Consider the following 13,116-nt stretch of genomic DNA (forward strand, 5'->3'; position numbering starts at 1 on the left):
AGTAAAATCCAATAAGCAGATTTTATACATTGACTATAACACAGCATTCATTAATGTGCTATGCAAAAAACTGTTTGGTCCTTGTCAGTTGTCTGGCTAAAATACTTGCACTTTCTTTGATTCAACAAATGTATGCAGTGAGTGCAGCAAGAACTCCTTATCTACATACTTGTCCTGGGGGACTTGGTATGTATTATAGCCAGAGGAAATGCATAACAGCTAGACGACTAGTATTTTTCCTTTACAAATGAACACCATACGAACAGGTAATGCACAGGTAAAATGCATGGAAAGAAAATGTTTTTCTTGCTAGAAGTTCTGTATTTCTACCAATTGAGTTCTGAGGCTGCATACGCACGCACGCGCAGTATTTGTTGTTGGAAAGGATCTTTCATGATGACAAAAGACTGCATACAGTGTCGTTCTGCTCTATAGAAAGGGAAAGGGGAAGAATGAAGAAATGGCACCCCGCTGTGCTCTCTCCCCTTTACTTTTTTTATGATTGTTCCTCTTTTGTTGTCCATGGATTTGCCTGAACTGTCGTCGGAATGGCGGACAACGAGCGCTGTACACATGCCTGATTCTTGTCAGCCCTGGGCAAATTATCAGATGAGAACTGTCTGACATGTGTATGTAGCCTTAGGTTTACACAGCTCTGCAACAAAGCATAGCTTTTTTGGAAATATAATGCAGATCATTAAACACTTACAGGAGTTGTCCCAGCGTGTGAATGGACAGTGAAAAGAGAAACAGAATAATCTTGGATACACTGTTATCTACTTTTATCAGCATGCTGCTTTCACTGTAGCACAACTGGTTGGTCCTTACCAATCCAATGTCATGTACTTACACATTCGCAAAAAATACATTTAATCACATACACAGCTGCCTTCATTTGTGTATTTATATCTGCCTGGAACTCATCTTTAATTGGTAAGTTGGCCATTGATTTGCATTGTGCTTTAAACTCCACTCAGTTGCAGCTGACTCATACAATCATCTTTGTAGTCACATATTTACAAAAAAAGAGAAATACATAATATTCACAATTTTGTATTTTATACAATGTGAATGTGATAACACGAATACAACATGCAGCATGCCCCAGGTACTTGCTAAAATAATTGTCATGGCGTCAAAGTTTCAAGTGGCTTTAATCTCAGCGATCAATACTTGTTGTAGAAAAGCTCATCATGTGACAATTTTGGTGTTAAAAATTGTCCTTAGAAAATAGAATCTAAAGCTTTATATTATTTCACAATATTTATAAGTTCTTTTTTATAGAATTAGGCTTTTTATAAATATTAATCATGCATAGGTTCTACAGGAGGAGGAGTTTAGGTGATATGTGCAAATAGGTCATTTAAGACTTAGAAGCCATTTTTTAGCTCATAGAAATCAGGCGAAAACAAATCATGATGAAAAAAAATCTACACTGATGCTGGCGTGTGTTCTTCACTGGAATACTATGGCACAATACTTGTTTCCAGTGCAAAGAAGAAAAAGAAATACACATCACGTATATAAAGGGAAATCTTTTTGGGTGTATTTCACGGGAAGACAAAGTGCTTTTGGCCTTTCTACCTAATGGTTGTTATGTTTTGCATTTTCTATGTGAAGTCTTTGCTTATCCCATGTGCTTATAAAGAGATCTGTCTCGAGGAATTTGTACTTGATTGGCTGTCATTTTATGATGAATGTGGTAGACGGCTAGGATGATGACGATGGCTAGTCCCAGGGTTATGCCTAAAATAAGAGGCAAGGTTTCTTCCAGCTGTTTTCTCTGATCAGTCAGGCATTTGTAATCTGGAATGAAAAAGGAAGGAAGGGTATGATAAAGAGTGTAAACAGAAATGAATTCCATGTGGATGAACTTTTGCCATAATGCTTGCCAATTATGCACACCTACCCTTTTTGTAGGCACCCTACAATGAAGATCCACCAACCTGTTGCTACCGTATCCCTTGGTGTTACCATCTATGGGCCTGATATATTAAAGCTCTCCAAAGCCGGAAAGGATGCAAGCTCTGTAATCCAGCACACCTGGAATGGATCTGGTTCAGGATTCAAAACAGTTGCTAGAAAATAGCAAATGATTCTAAAGAAATGTATTCCAGGTTTGCTGGATGACTCAGCTTCACTGATGGAAGTGTATCCTCTCCAGCCTTGGAGAGATTTAATAAATCAGGCTTTTTGCTGTTGACTTTTTCAGGTCCATGACAATCCTCTTTGGCCATTGTTAGCCACCAATGACCCAGCATCTGGCTCTATATACGTCAGGGAGATCTGGGCTCTACAGTGCATGATGCATGTGCCAAGACCATGCCAATGATCTGTTTGGTAAATTGTAAAGATTACATTCTTCCCATTGGGCTGTAATGTATGACACATTCTTCATACTGATCACCACACTAATGTACTGTGAGCTGTGGACATAAAAATTATATTAGGAGATCCTTGAAGACCTAAAATATATTTCAAGGTTTCCTCCATGCTAAAAACACTGCTCTAAACTTTTCTCCTGGTGTTAAGCTACGTACACACTTCCAATTATTATCGTTTGTAAACGAACGACGAACGATCCTGCACGATATCTGCGAACGATCGTATAGCACCGATCCTGTACATACAGATAACGACACGATCGTTCAAGAACATGTAGGCTGACATTCTGCACCACAAGCAAAAAGTTGCCAGCTGATAAAGTTTGTGGTAAGATCAACTTGTATCTACACCTAACAGTGATTGCATTAACCGATAAATTCAACCAATCAAAAGGAAATGAATAAGATAAATTAATTGTTAGAGATTACATAAACTTTACTTATATTTGGGTATTTGGCTGTGATTGAAAATGAGATACCTAGATAAAACAGCAATTAAAACATTTTTCTCTGCATAGGATGTATGCCAAATACTGCACCATCATCATGTACCATACACAATTGTTAGGAACCTTAACCAAAGGTTAGATTTTGCAAGAAACACAACCAAACATAGTGGCAAAGGAATTTGCAATTGACAACACAATGTTTTCCACAATACACAAAGTTAAAGGCTTGATTTGCATTTTTGTGTGATGTATTTGTCTTTTTAAGTAATGGACATACATCAAGAAATAAGGCCATAAGCACCGTAACATACAATACAATCTATGTTACTGCAAATCATGGCTCACATCAATGAATATTAATTGTGATGTAACATTATAATATGTGTAGCAACTGGCAGACATTACGCAAAAAACAAACCTAATGTTAAAGAAAGAAAGAAGCGCTTAGGTAAAAATTCATTAAACTACACTAGCATTGGGTGGATGGTAGATGGCTGACTCATCTATTTGTATCTATAAATCAGTTGTAAATCTCTGAAAACAAATTATACAATTTTGTCCCTCAGAGGTTTTTGCCATAATCTGCAAGTATTAAAAGCATATTTGCACATTATGGCGGCATTTATTTCCTGACAAAAGGAACCCCCACCAGTGGTGCAATGTCAGCGTTCCCCTTTGACTCCGGTGATTTCTCCTGTGCCCATTCTACTTCTTGGAGTCTTTAACCATTTTCTTTGAGTGGGTTGAGAGGGTGCAACCCCTATCCATGCACACTGAGCAGGGCATGTGTGGCTCAGTGTATACTATCAGAACAAAACCTGACCGAGAGGCAGATCAAATGTAAACAGAAGAAATTTGCATAGTCTGTTCTGTCTTAAAAAACGTTTTAAGAGAAGTTATAAGTTTGTATAAGAATATGAATTTAGTCGTTAAAAATGTATATGCTCAAATATAAACCAATACTTTTTGTGACCTGAAAGTGACTAAATCACTTTAGAAAAAGAATCCCAGTTTATACTCGGGTCATACCACAAGATTGCTTTGTGTTTTCATGTAAAATATTGTACAATATCAAAAACATGCACCACTAGCGGAAAAAAAAATATATCACAAACTTTCATTCTGGGGTTTGTTACACACTTTACACGATGACACTGCGTCATCTTTTGTTGGCCAACAATCATGCACAAAAAGTCACTAAATGTTCCAACTAAATATTTTCAAAGAACATGTTATGGTTTTTTATATTCACATTTTATTGGCATTCTTTTATTTACTATTTTGAAAGTTAGTGGTGACTGACTTGAGTTTTTCAGGTACCCTGGTTTGTATTCCAATTGGTCTATATTTGAGTATACATGGTATCTGCACAAGTTCACCTATAAATACATATTTACATTACACTGTAATTAGTATACTGAACATGACTCCAGCCAAAATCATGCTGGTAACATCTGATATCTTACTTATATTTAGAGATCACGTAAATCATTTTAAAGAGTGGCTCTAGAAAAAAAAAGCAATCCCCTCCATGTAAACCTAAGATATTTGCCCAAGAATTAAATTTCCTACTACAGGAAAACAAGTTCAGTCTACTATGTCAAAAAACAATCCAACAAAGAGAGCAGAACTATCAATATTAGAGAGTAAAACAAAGTCTGGACTGCTGCCCAATTGTTTGGTAAAATACTCAAGGGGATACAATACTATTTGGGTGAAAATGCATGTGTAAGTTTGGTTTGAAAAACAATTGTACAATCTAACATATTCAATTTTCTCCCTAGGACTGGTCAAGTATAACCAAACATCACTGTCCTCAGACATGTGGTTGTTTATATAAAGAAATAAAATATACAACTGGATATATTTTTTCTCACTGCGAGTCAGATGTTGTGTTTCCACCCGAATAATAATATAATTTGTAAATCCTATGTTCACAGTATTGGTTTTTGCAAAATATGATTTTGAACAATAACTGAATGATAATTTTTAAGTGCAGGTTTTAGGTAGATAGAACATTTACTATACCTTCACTGAAAACAAAGTCACTCTTAATGTCAAATGGCTGTATGTGGACCTCAGATAGGAACAAGACCACTGTCTTCTTCTGGTCACTGGAGATCAGACTGACCCTCTCTGAAGCTTCACATTCATAGGACATTCCAACGGGTGTTTTCATAAGAGACAGGTGATGACTAGTAGCCGTGTGCTTCCCAGCTGAAACAATGACCCACAATATTACTCGTAAGGATGAAAGAAAATCAGAACATAGCGGAAGTTAATATTTGTATATAAGGAAAGGATGTATAAATATATATATATATATATATATAGTCTATAGAGAGAGAGAGAGAGAGAGAGAGATAGATAGATGCATATATGTATTTATGTATCTCACATACACATCATAAGAGTATTTTTTGTTGCCTTTTAGCACGGCTTATTAAATTTTCTACTATTTTTTATTAGTTTATTTTTATTCAGATACTATTTTTACAATTTTGAAAAACGTTTACGGTGTAAATTCATACTGAAAAATGCTTTGCTCAGCAGCGGCACAATTCCAAAGACGAGAAGGCCCCAGATGGGAAAGCCAGGGGCATAGAGACAAGGGCTGCATTGTACACAACAGTATTGGGTGAACATCTGTTGGTGACACATCAGCAGCCAACCGCACAAAATGACTCAACTACTGATTGCGGCTATACAGCTCCTATCCCATACACGTCCATTTATTTCTGTCGGTGCTAATACTGTAATTGTGGGGTTTCACCAATTACAAAGACCTTGTTCCCTAACAGAGGCCCTCAAGTAAGCATTTTAGGACGCATTGCAGACTCCATAACATACAGTTAAGAGGAGCACTGCAGCATGCATGGGGTAGGGGAGGGGTAGGGTAGGGACCAGTTACTGTGTAGTATGGCAGGCTATGCGGACTGCACATACTATATGCCGCAGTCATAAACATACTCACGTCTTGCTCCAGCTTTGAAGTATGTGCGTTCTGTAGGATCATACAAAAACTGCACTTTGCTCATTTTCCAGCTTTTTCCGGTCGACTTTGTGGAGTCTTGAGCATCCTATAAATACAATGGATATTTCAAAGAATGAACTAGCTAAACCGTTCATTTAAATTCAATTATTGACAGTGCCATTGGTTTATTGGCAAGTGCTGGCTTTACTATTGAATTAAATGCAAACATTGGCTAAACCATTTATTTAATTGCAAACATTAGGTGATCGGTTATTACCATTGTGGATTCTTGGTATGCATTATATGCAGTTAATGTGTTATAGTTCACTGTATGGAATTGAACAGCTCTGTATATGAGTAGGGATCAAGTAATGAAAGATTTTGCTTTGATTGTAAAGCCATGTCTTGGGCAGTTGTCATAATGAATCATGCATTGCAGTACGTCTGTGTCAATAGGAGTTCACAGCATTCGATAATGGAACCATGAGCAGCTGTAATGTGAGTTACCTTGACAAAGAACAACTTCAGCGTGTAGGATTTGTCTAACCATGACAAATGCAGTTCAGACTCGTTATTCCAACATTTCCCTTTTATCTCAGTATCTCTGGGCAGCTGAATGGTAGCTTCTTCCGGGTCCCACTGAAACAGATAGGCAACCCAACTGATGAAGAATAGAATTTACTTGCACTGAATATTATAACATAAGTCACTGCAGTAGTAACCAAGTAAAATATCGAATAAGGATAAAGAATGATACAATAACTCATAGCAACCAACAGCCAAGAGCTTTCATTGTTCTAATTGCAATATACTAGTGATAGGTGAATTCTTGTCACACATTGTCTTCCTGTATGCATTGTCTAAGGCTGTATACATTAAAAACAAATCCAATAAAAAAAAATATAAAATATATAAACAATGAGTACGTTTGTTAATCTCAGACTTTCAAAAATGTAAAATATTTGTGTATTGATCATTTTATTAGTACTTACATCAACTTCATTGCTAGAAGGAACTTCATAGGGAACATTGATCTTAGCTGAAAATTCAGCCATAAGGCAAGTGGTTCCATTTTCTCTTATGGCGAAAATGTTTTTATCAGGATTATTGGACAGACCTGAAAGATTCTCAACTTCTTGTTCTGCCAAATTTAGTCCCACAGCACCTGTCAAGTAAAGAAAGTCGATCATTGACTGTCAACGATGAACGATCGTCCCTTTAACCACACAACATGTAGCCGGATGCCCCTCCACATTGGTGCATTATTCTATTGCCCTCTATAGATAATGAACACTTTACATGAATCACAATAATATTTGTTTTACTTACATACAAGAAGAACAAGTCCTAGGACAGGTACACTCCTGATGAAATCCATGCTTGTTCAGATTTTGTCCCAACAAAGAGTGAAAGCAAAAGAGTGAAAGCCAAACGATGTCCCTTACAGATCCCTCATCCAGTCTTGGGTTTTCTGTATGTAACAGTTGTAATGATTACTCTCCCAGCACTAATCTGTCAGATCCACATACTGGAAGAGAAGCTGAGGGGATCCTATTCAAGATTCTGAAATGCCTTATCTGGGTAACACAGAGTCATAACACTCTATGGAGCTTGGATGTTCAAGGTGCAGAAATGTCTTAGGTAGCTGTCCAAAAGGTCTGAGAGGTCTTATGTGGTCAGATAAGAGTCCAAACACTCTACAGAGCTCCGCTGTCCAAGGTGCTGAAATGCTTTATGTGGCTATGCTGCACGAAGTCCTGTAATGCTCTATGGAGCTTTGCTGTCCAAGGTGCTGAAATGCCTGATGCAGCTATCCTAGGTGCTCAAATTCCTTATGTGGCTATAAAATGCTGTAACTGTGTGTGTGTCTTTGCTGCCAAACTGCAAAATCCTGTATGTGGCTGTGCTGGCTATAAGGAGTGCTTAGCACTCTATTGTGTTTTCTGTGCTGAATAGTATTATAGGACTCAGCTATACACTATGCATTGGCAGGAGGAAACTCAGCTATCCTCACTGCTGCACATCCATGAAGATGATGCAGCTCTTTGTAGGGCTCTTCTATCCCCAATTCTGCGCCTTTTGTAACTTTAGCTATTCCCAAAGGTGTACCTATTTTTAGAGCTCAGTTATTCCCAAATCTGCATTTTTTGTGGTGCTATCCACATTGCACCCTTTGTAGGATTCTTCTATCCCCAGAGCTGCACCTCTTTGTAAGACACTTCTTTCCCCAGTTCTGCACCTCTTTGCAGGTCTCTAGTATACTCAGTTCTGCACCTCTTTGTAGAGCTCAGCTATTTCCAATGCTGCACTTTTTTGTGGGGTTTAGTTTTGCACACTGCACCCTATGTAGGATACTTCTATGCCCAGATCTGCACCTCTTTTCAGATCTTTTCTATAATCAGAGCTGCACCTCTTTGTAGGACACTTATCCACAATGCTGCACCTCTTTGCAGGTCTCTTATATCCCCTTTGCTGCACCTCTTTGCAGGTCTCTTCTATCCTCAGTGCTGCACCTCTTTGCAGGTTTCTTCTATCCTCAGTGCTGCACCTCTTTGGAGGTCTCCTATATCCTCAGTGCTGCACCTCTTTGCAGGTCTCTTATATCCTCAGTGCTGCACCTCTTTGTAGAGCCCAGCTATTTCCAATGCTGCACCTTTTAGTAGACTTTTGCTATCCACAATACTGCACCAGTTTGTAGGTCTCTTCTATTCCCAATGTTGCACCTCTTTGTAGGACTCCAAGGCACTGAAACAACAAGCAGTCCAGGCTCTTCTCCCCTCTGTATCCAAGGGAACATTAAAAAAAAAAATCAGTATCACCAGTGACAAAATCTATAAAGTCTCACGCTTTGCAGATGACTGCTATTGTTTCAGCTTAGCAATCACTCATTGAATAGGTAGTAAATGACTTTTTTCATAGCTCCAGTGACTAGGCTCATAAAATAAAGCCCTGCAATGTAAGATTATTCAGAATGAATGGATTAGGAGAGTGTAGAACAGTATGGGGTCTGTATGAAATCAGATGGTTGTGGTGAGTCTGATTCATAAGCATACTTTTCAGTACAGAATTATGCAGTGCAATGATTAAAGATTTGCATTAGTAAAGATTGCAGTACCTACCTCATATTGCTGAAACAGCCTGCGTTTATGACAAAGGAGGGGAAGGATGATTGAGTGTGAAGTTACAATAACGCCTCCATAAAGGGTGGCAGAGCTGCACAGGAGGTGTGCTCATCCCCCTCTATATTCTACATAAGAGTATGTCTAGAGCCTGCAACTTCTCTTGCAGAATTAATGTATCACTCTGCAGATATCATTTTAAAAACTTGTTGAAGACTCATGATGTGACACCTATAACTATATATTTGTGAGCAGTGCTGAACAATTCATCTGAGTCAGTACTGCATCATGTTCTGTATGAGTCACACTGTATCAGCCACCCCAGACCACATACATTGTGCTTTATTACATGGAAATACAACATGTACAGATTTTTTTATCAGGTGTTCCACAGAATTCCATTCAACCAAATTGCTATGGCAGGCTGGCCATTTACATTGACCTTGGGTGTCCCCTTCTCACCAGTTGCCTGTACTAACTCCCTACTGTATACTATTTTATTTGTCCTGTATCTTGCTGGGAATATCACAGCTTCCTCTAAATGACAGCTCAATCTACATCACAATGCAGCGGATTTTGCTGCAGAATTTTTTGATGAATACACAATATTTTATACACATTGTATCTACTATCCTTTTATTCAAGAGAATGAGTACAGGAGGCCCTTTATATACAAATGTGTATTAAAGCTAAATACTCTATTTATCTTTTATGTCCCTTTTAAACTTTTGGTTGCAGAAAGCTGCTCCCAGGTGAATAGCAAACTGCTGCTTTGCACTCAGGTGCAGTGAACCACATTGAACACATTTGGACACATTGCCCTTGCATTTGCATTGCAGAGGAGAAAATAAAAGGATCCACATGGCCAGATGTGACACGTCACTTCCAGGAACTGCACCGCAATCCACTGCAACACAAATGTAACCACGTGCAAACAGCGTCACAAAAGCGATATTTCACTTGAATAATGTGGGTTTAATGATTTCACATATCCAATCATGTGCAGAGGAAAATATAGGTTTTTTTAGATGCATTGCATGGGATTGGAAATTTTTCAAGGTGAATTTTCACCCCATTTACTAAGCTGTGAAATAAACCCTATGCAAGGTAATCATTCAGTTAACTTATTTTTATTTAGTAAATCAAATCTAATGAGTCTCCAACATGTCCTAAAGGTAAAAGTATTGCTGGCATCTTTTTAAAAATATATTTGCATTGCTATACCTCGCTTTAGTATTTTAGAATCACACACCTGAACAAACTGGAGCCACATGAGTGACAGATATATATCAGAATTCCTTATTTCCACTGGTTCTGGGTCAGAGATCTGCAGAGAGTGTAGAATCAGTGTATGGAACTAGCATTATTAAAAGGGAAGGTCAGTAATAGCAGCCTACAAAAGGGTGCACTTACCAACATAAAAGTCACAATAAACCTAAAACATAATTTCCATTCTAATAATATATTGTTTCTCTAATTGATAATATGGCTGATGTGAGTCCCTATATTTTTTTTTCATGAATTTTTTCATGAATTTGCACTTTAATTGCCGTTGCAAGAAATGATATCTGTTCAGGCTGAGAAGAGGCTGAATGCAGGGGCGGCATTATGGTTGCTTTCTATCTCCTCTTTCAAATAATTGTCAATAATATATATATATATATATATATTTATTTATATATATATTATATAAAAATGTTTGAAAGAATATTTATATAAATATTTCTATATATTTATTCAATAAAACATTTTAAATATTCAAGCCAAAATCCACACCAATGGCATGACCTTAAAAAGTATACCATTCTTCAAAAAGATTGTAAGTCCCATTTAAATATAGGGTATATGCATTATTTAGATTAACACTCATGGTTAGGTTTTTGTGAAGTTATGAACCCAATCCCAATGTTGTCTTGTATATAGGATTAAACATGCAGATCATAGCTCCCAATCTGCTTTATAGGTGACTTGAAATATATTGGCTTACCATGACAGCCAAGCAGTTAGCATTTTCAGAAATTACACCTTGCATAGCTGCTTGGTCCAGGCTTACTTTAATGATTTGCAAACTATTTATGAATCCAGTACTGAATTTTAAATATATTTATGTGTGCATGTATTTATTCATGCTGATGTTTTACCAGAAGCAGCAATAAAGATATGGGGAATGTTTTAATCAGTCAAGCAGTGAGATTGTCTGTGAAAAGAACAAATGGTAAATAACAATAAGGTAATTATTCCGAGTTAATTGTTTTGTGCACCACATCATACACAGCTATGGCTTTGCTTTGATCTTCAGTAATCAATATCCAGTGTCCATCAAACTGTAGTTTGTTATTTCATTCCAAAACATAGTGTACTCAATAAAAGATTAGATTTATCTTCTGTTTTTGCAATTCTTCAGGTTCTTCATGGTTTCAAAATCTCAGAAAAAGAAAAACCTATTGTGTTGTCACAGCAGTGAACAGGAGATGCAGCTGGGATTTAATGATCCTTATTTACAAAAGAAATATAGTGTGTGTGTATTGGCTTCTTGTGAAAGATAACTAATCAAGTAAATCAAATGTGACACAGAGATTAAGTCTAATTCACAAAGCCGGGACAATCAACATTTTCCAATAATTACGATACTGATGTACCAAAATCAAAACAGAGCTTTAAAGCTAAACCTTGGGCAAATGGCAGCATAGCTAAAATACATATATGGTTCCTGTTTTACATACCCAAAAACTTGTATGCATGTATGTATATTCTGTACTGAGATGTACAAAGTACTGCCAGGCTTCAGAACATGTTTATTGATCCAACTTGACCACCCTGCTGGGCTCATGCTGGGACTGAACAGTGAAAGAGCAGCAACTGAGGCCATCTTTCTCTTTTACCCTCCTGACAGCACATTTACCTGTTATTACTGCTAGTGCTGCCCCTCTTTTTTCTTGCATGACATTGTTGTAAAGGACAATGGAAGAAATTGATATCAAGTCAAAAATAAATACTTCAAAAATAGTTTATTGGTTTTTTTTATCAGCATTTACCTGCATTTATTGAAATGTTATACCCATCTGCCTTATCACCCCAATATTCCATACTAGTAAAACGTTTATTCATAATAAGGGAAAAGAACTGATGTGGAATCTCACGTCTGCAGTTGTGGCATTAATAACTGATATGGATGAATATTTCCTAGCTTTGGTAATAATCTAGTGATCACATCATGGGACCAGCAGTGCTGGGTATGGTAGTTGCCACTCCTTAGCTATGGTCATGTATGCTGTGACCGACCATTCCGTGACCATAACCTTCCCTGGTTTCGGTGGTATTTTTATGATGCTTGTTGGTTGTTCCAGTGGTAATACCATGAATCTAATAGATGTCACTCTCTATCTGTAGGGCGCTGGCTGGATATGCTGGTGGCCATTCACTGGCTATTGGGTTATACACTTCTGGAATTTAGTGGTGGTCAATCCTTTGGCCTAAAGTTAAACTATAATAATAGCAAAAGTTGGTAAAAGGGGTAGTCACTATGCTCATGGATAATTAGACTGGTTAGAAAGTCATAGTCATTTCTTGGTAGTACTGGGGGTATTTTTCAATATCTGGTGGTTGCAGTGTTCACCCCATTGGGCCACTAATGTTTAATTCCTTTCTCTTTTTCTGGTTTGCTTCCAAGCTCAGAGGTTACTGTGTTCAGTAGTGATTCCTAAGTCTAAGTGGTCATCCCTACATTTAATGAATAGGCGAGGTAGCCTTTGTATTCCATGGAACTTATTGTGCCCAGTAATAGCCTCTATATCTATGGGTAGCCTTTTAGTTAACCCTTGTTTTTTACACAGCACTGTATTCCCTCTCCACTCCAGGACTTTTCTGGCTTTTAGGAAATGAGAGTTCTGCTGCAAATTTCTTCCTGTATTATAGAAACATAACTTCTTGCAAGCTGTGTAATGCAATCTAACATGGTTACCTGCCAGGTAAGTGGCCACCAAACAGAAGAGGAAGCAGGACACAATGTGATTGTCTTTTGGCTACTAGTATATGTTTTAATGAAACATCCTATGTTTTTAGGTATTGTAACTTTTACATAAATATTTTTAATGAACTAATTCCGATTATGTTGTATATGCTATTTTTGATATTATTATTGATTTGACTTCACTATTCTCTGCAGATGTGTACAAAGTGGGACTATACAA

At 37.4% G+C, this 13,116-nt stretch overlaps 1 protein-coding gene across 1 annotated transcript; it reads right to left on the minus strand.

Annotated features, from left to right (window-relative positions):
• Positions 1–6: 6 nt before the first annotated feature.
• On the minus strand, positions 7–8,817 carry LAMP5 (lysosomal associated membrane protein family member 5). The gene is made up of 6 exons (XM_072409634.1): positions 7,137–8,817; positions 6,800–6,972; positions 6,315–6,446; positions 5,808–5,913; positions 4,862–5,050; positions 7–1,806 (listed from the first exon to the last, which is right to left on the minus strand). The coding sequence occupies exons 1-6, from the start codon at positions 7,183–7,185 to the stop codon at positions 1,628–1,630; spliced, it is 828 nt and encodes a 275-aa protein (XP_072265735.1). The 5' UTR covers positions 7,186–8,817; the 3' UTR covers positions 7–1,627.
• Positions 8,818–13,116: the final 4,299 nt, after the last annotated feature.

Source organism: Pyxicephalus adspersus, chromosome 4 (assembly GCF_032062135.1).
Source record: "Pyxicephalus adspersus chromosome 4, UCB_Pads_2.0, whole genome shotgun sequence".
NCBI lineage: Eukaryota > Metazoa > Chordata > Amphibia > Anura > Pyxicephalidae > Pyxicephalus > Pyxicephalus adspersus.

Excerpts from the sequence above, each read along its gene's own strand:
- LAMP5 (XM_072409634.1), bottom strand. The coding sequence starts at position 7,185 with ATGGATTTCATCAGGAGTGTACCTGTCCTAGGACTTGTTCTTCTTGTA. Across the intron at positions 6,973-7,136 it reads AGGACTTGTTCTTCTTGTAT|GTGCTGTGGGACTAAATTTG; the intron begins GTAAGTAAAACA and ends TTTACTTGACAG. Across the intron at positions 5,051-5,807 it reads CTTCAAAGCTGGAGCAAGAC|CTGGGAAGCACACGGCTACT; the intron begins GTGAGTATGTTT and ends TCATTGTTTCAG.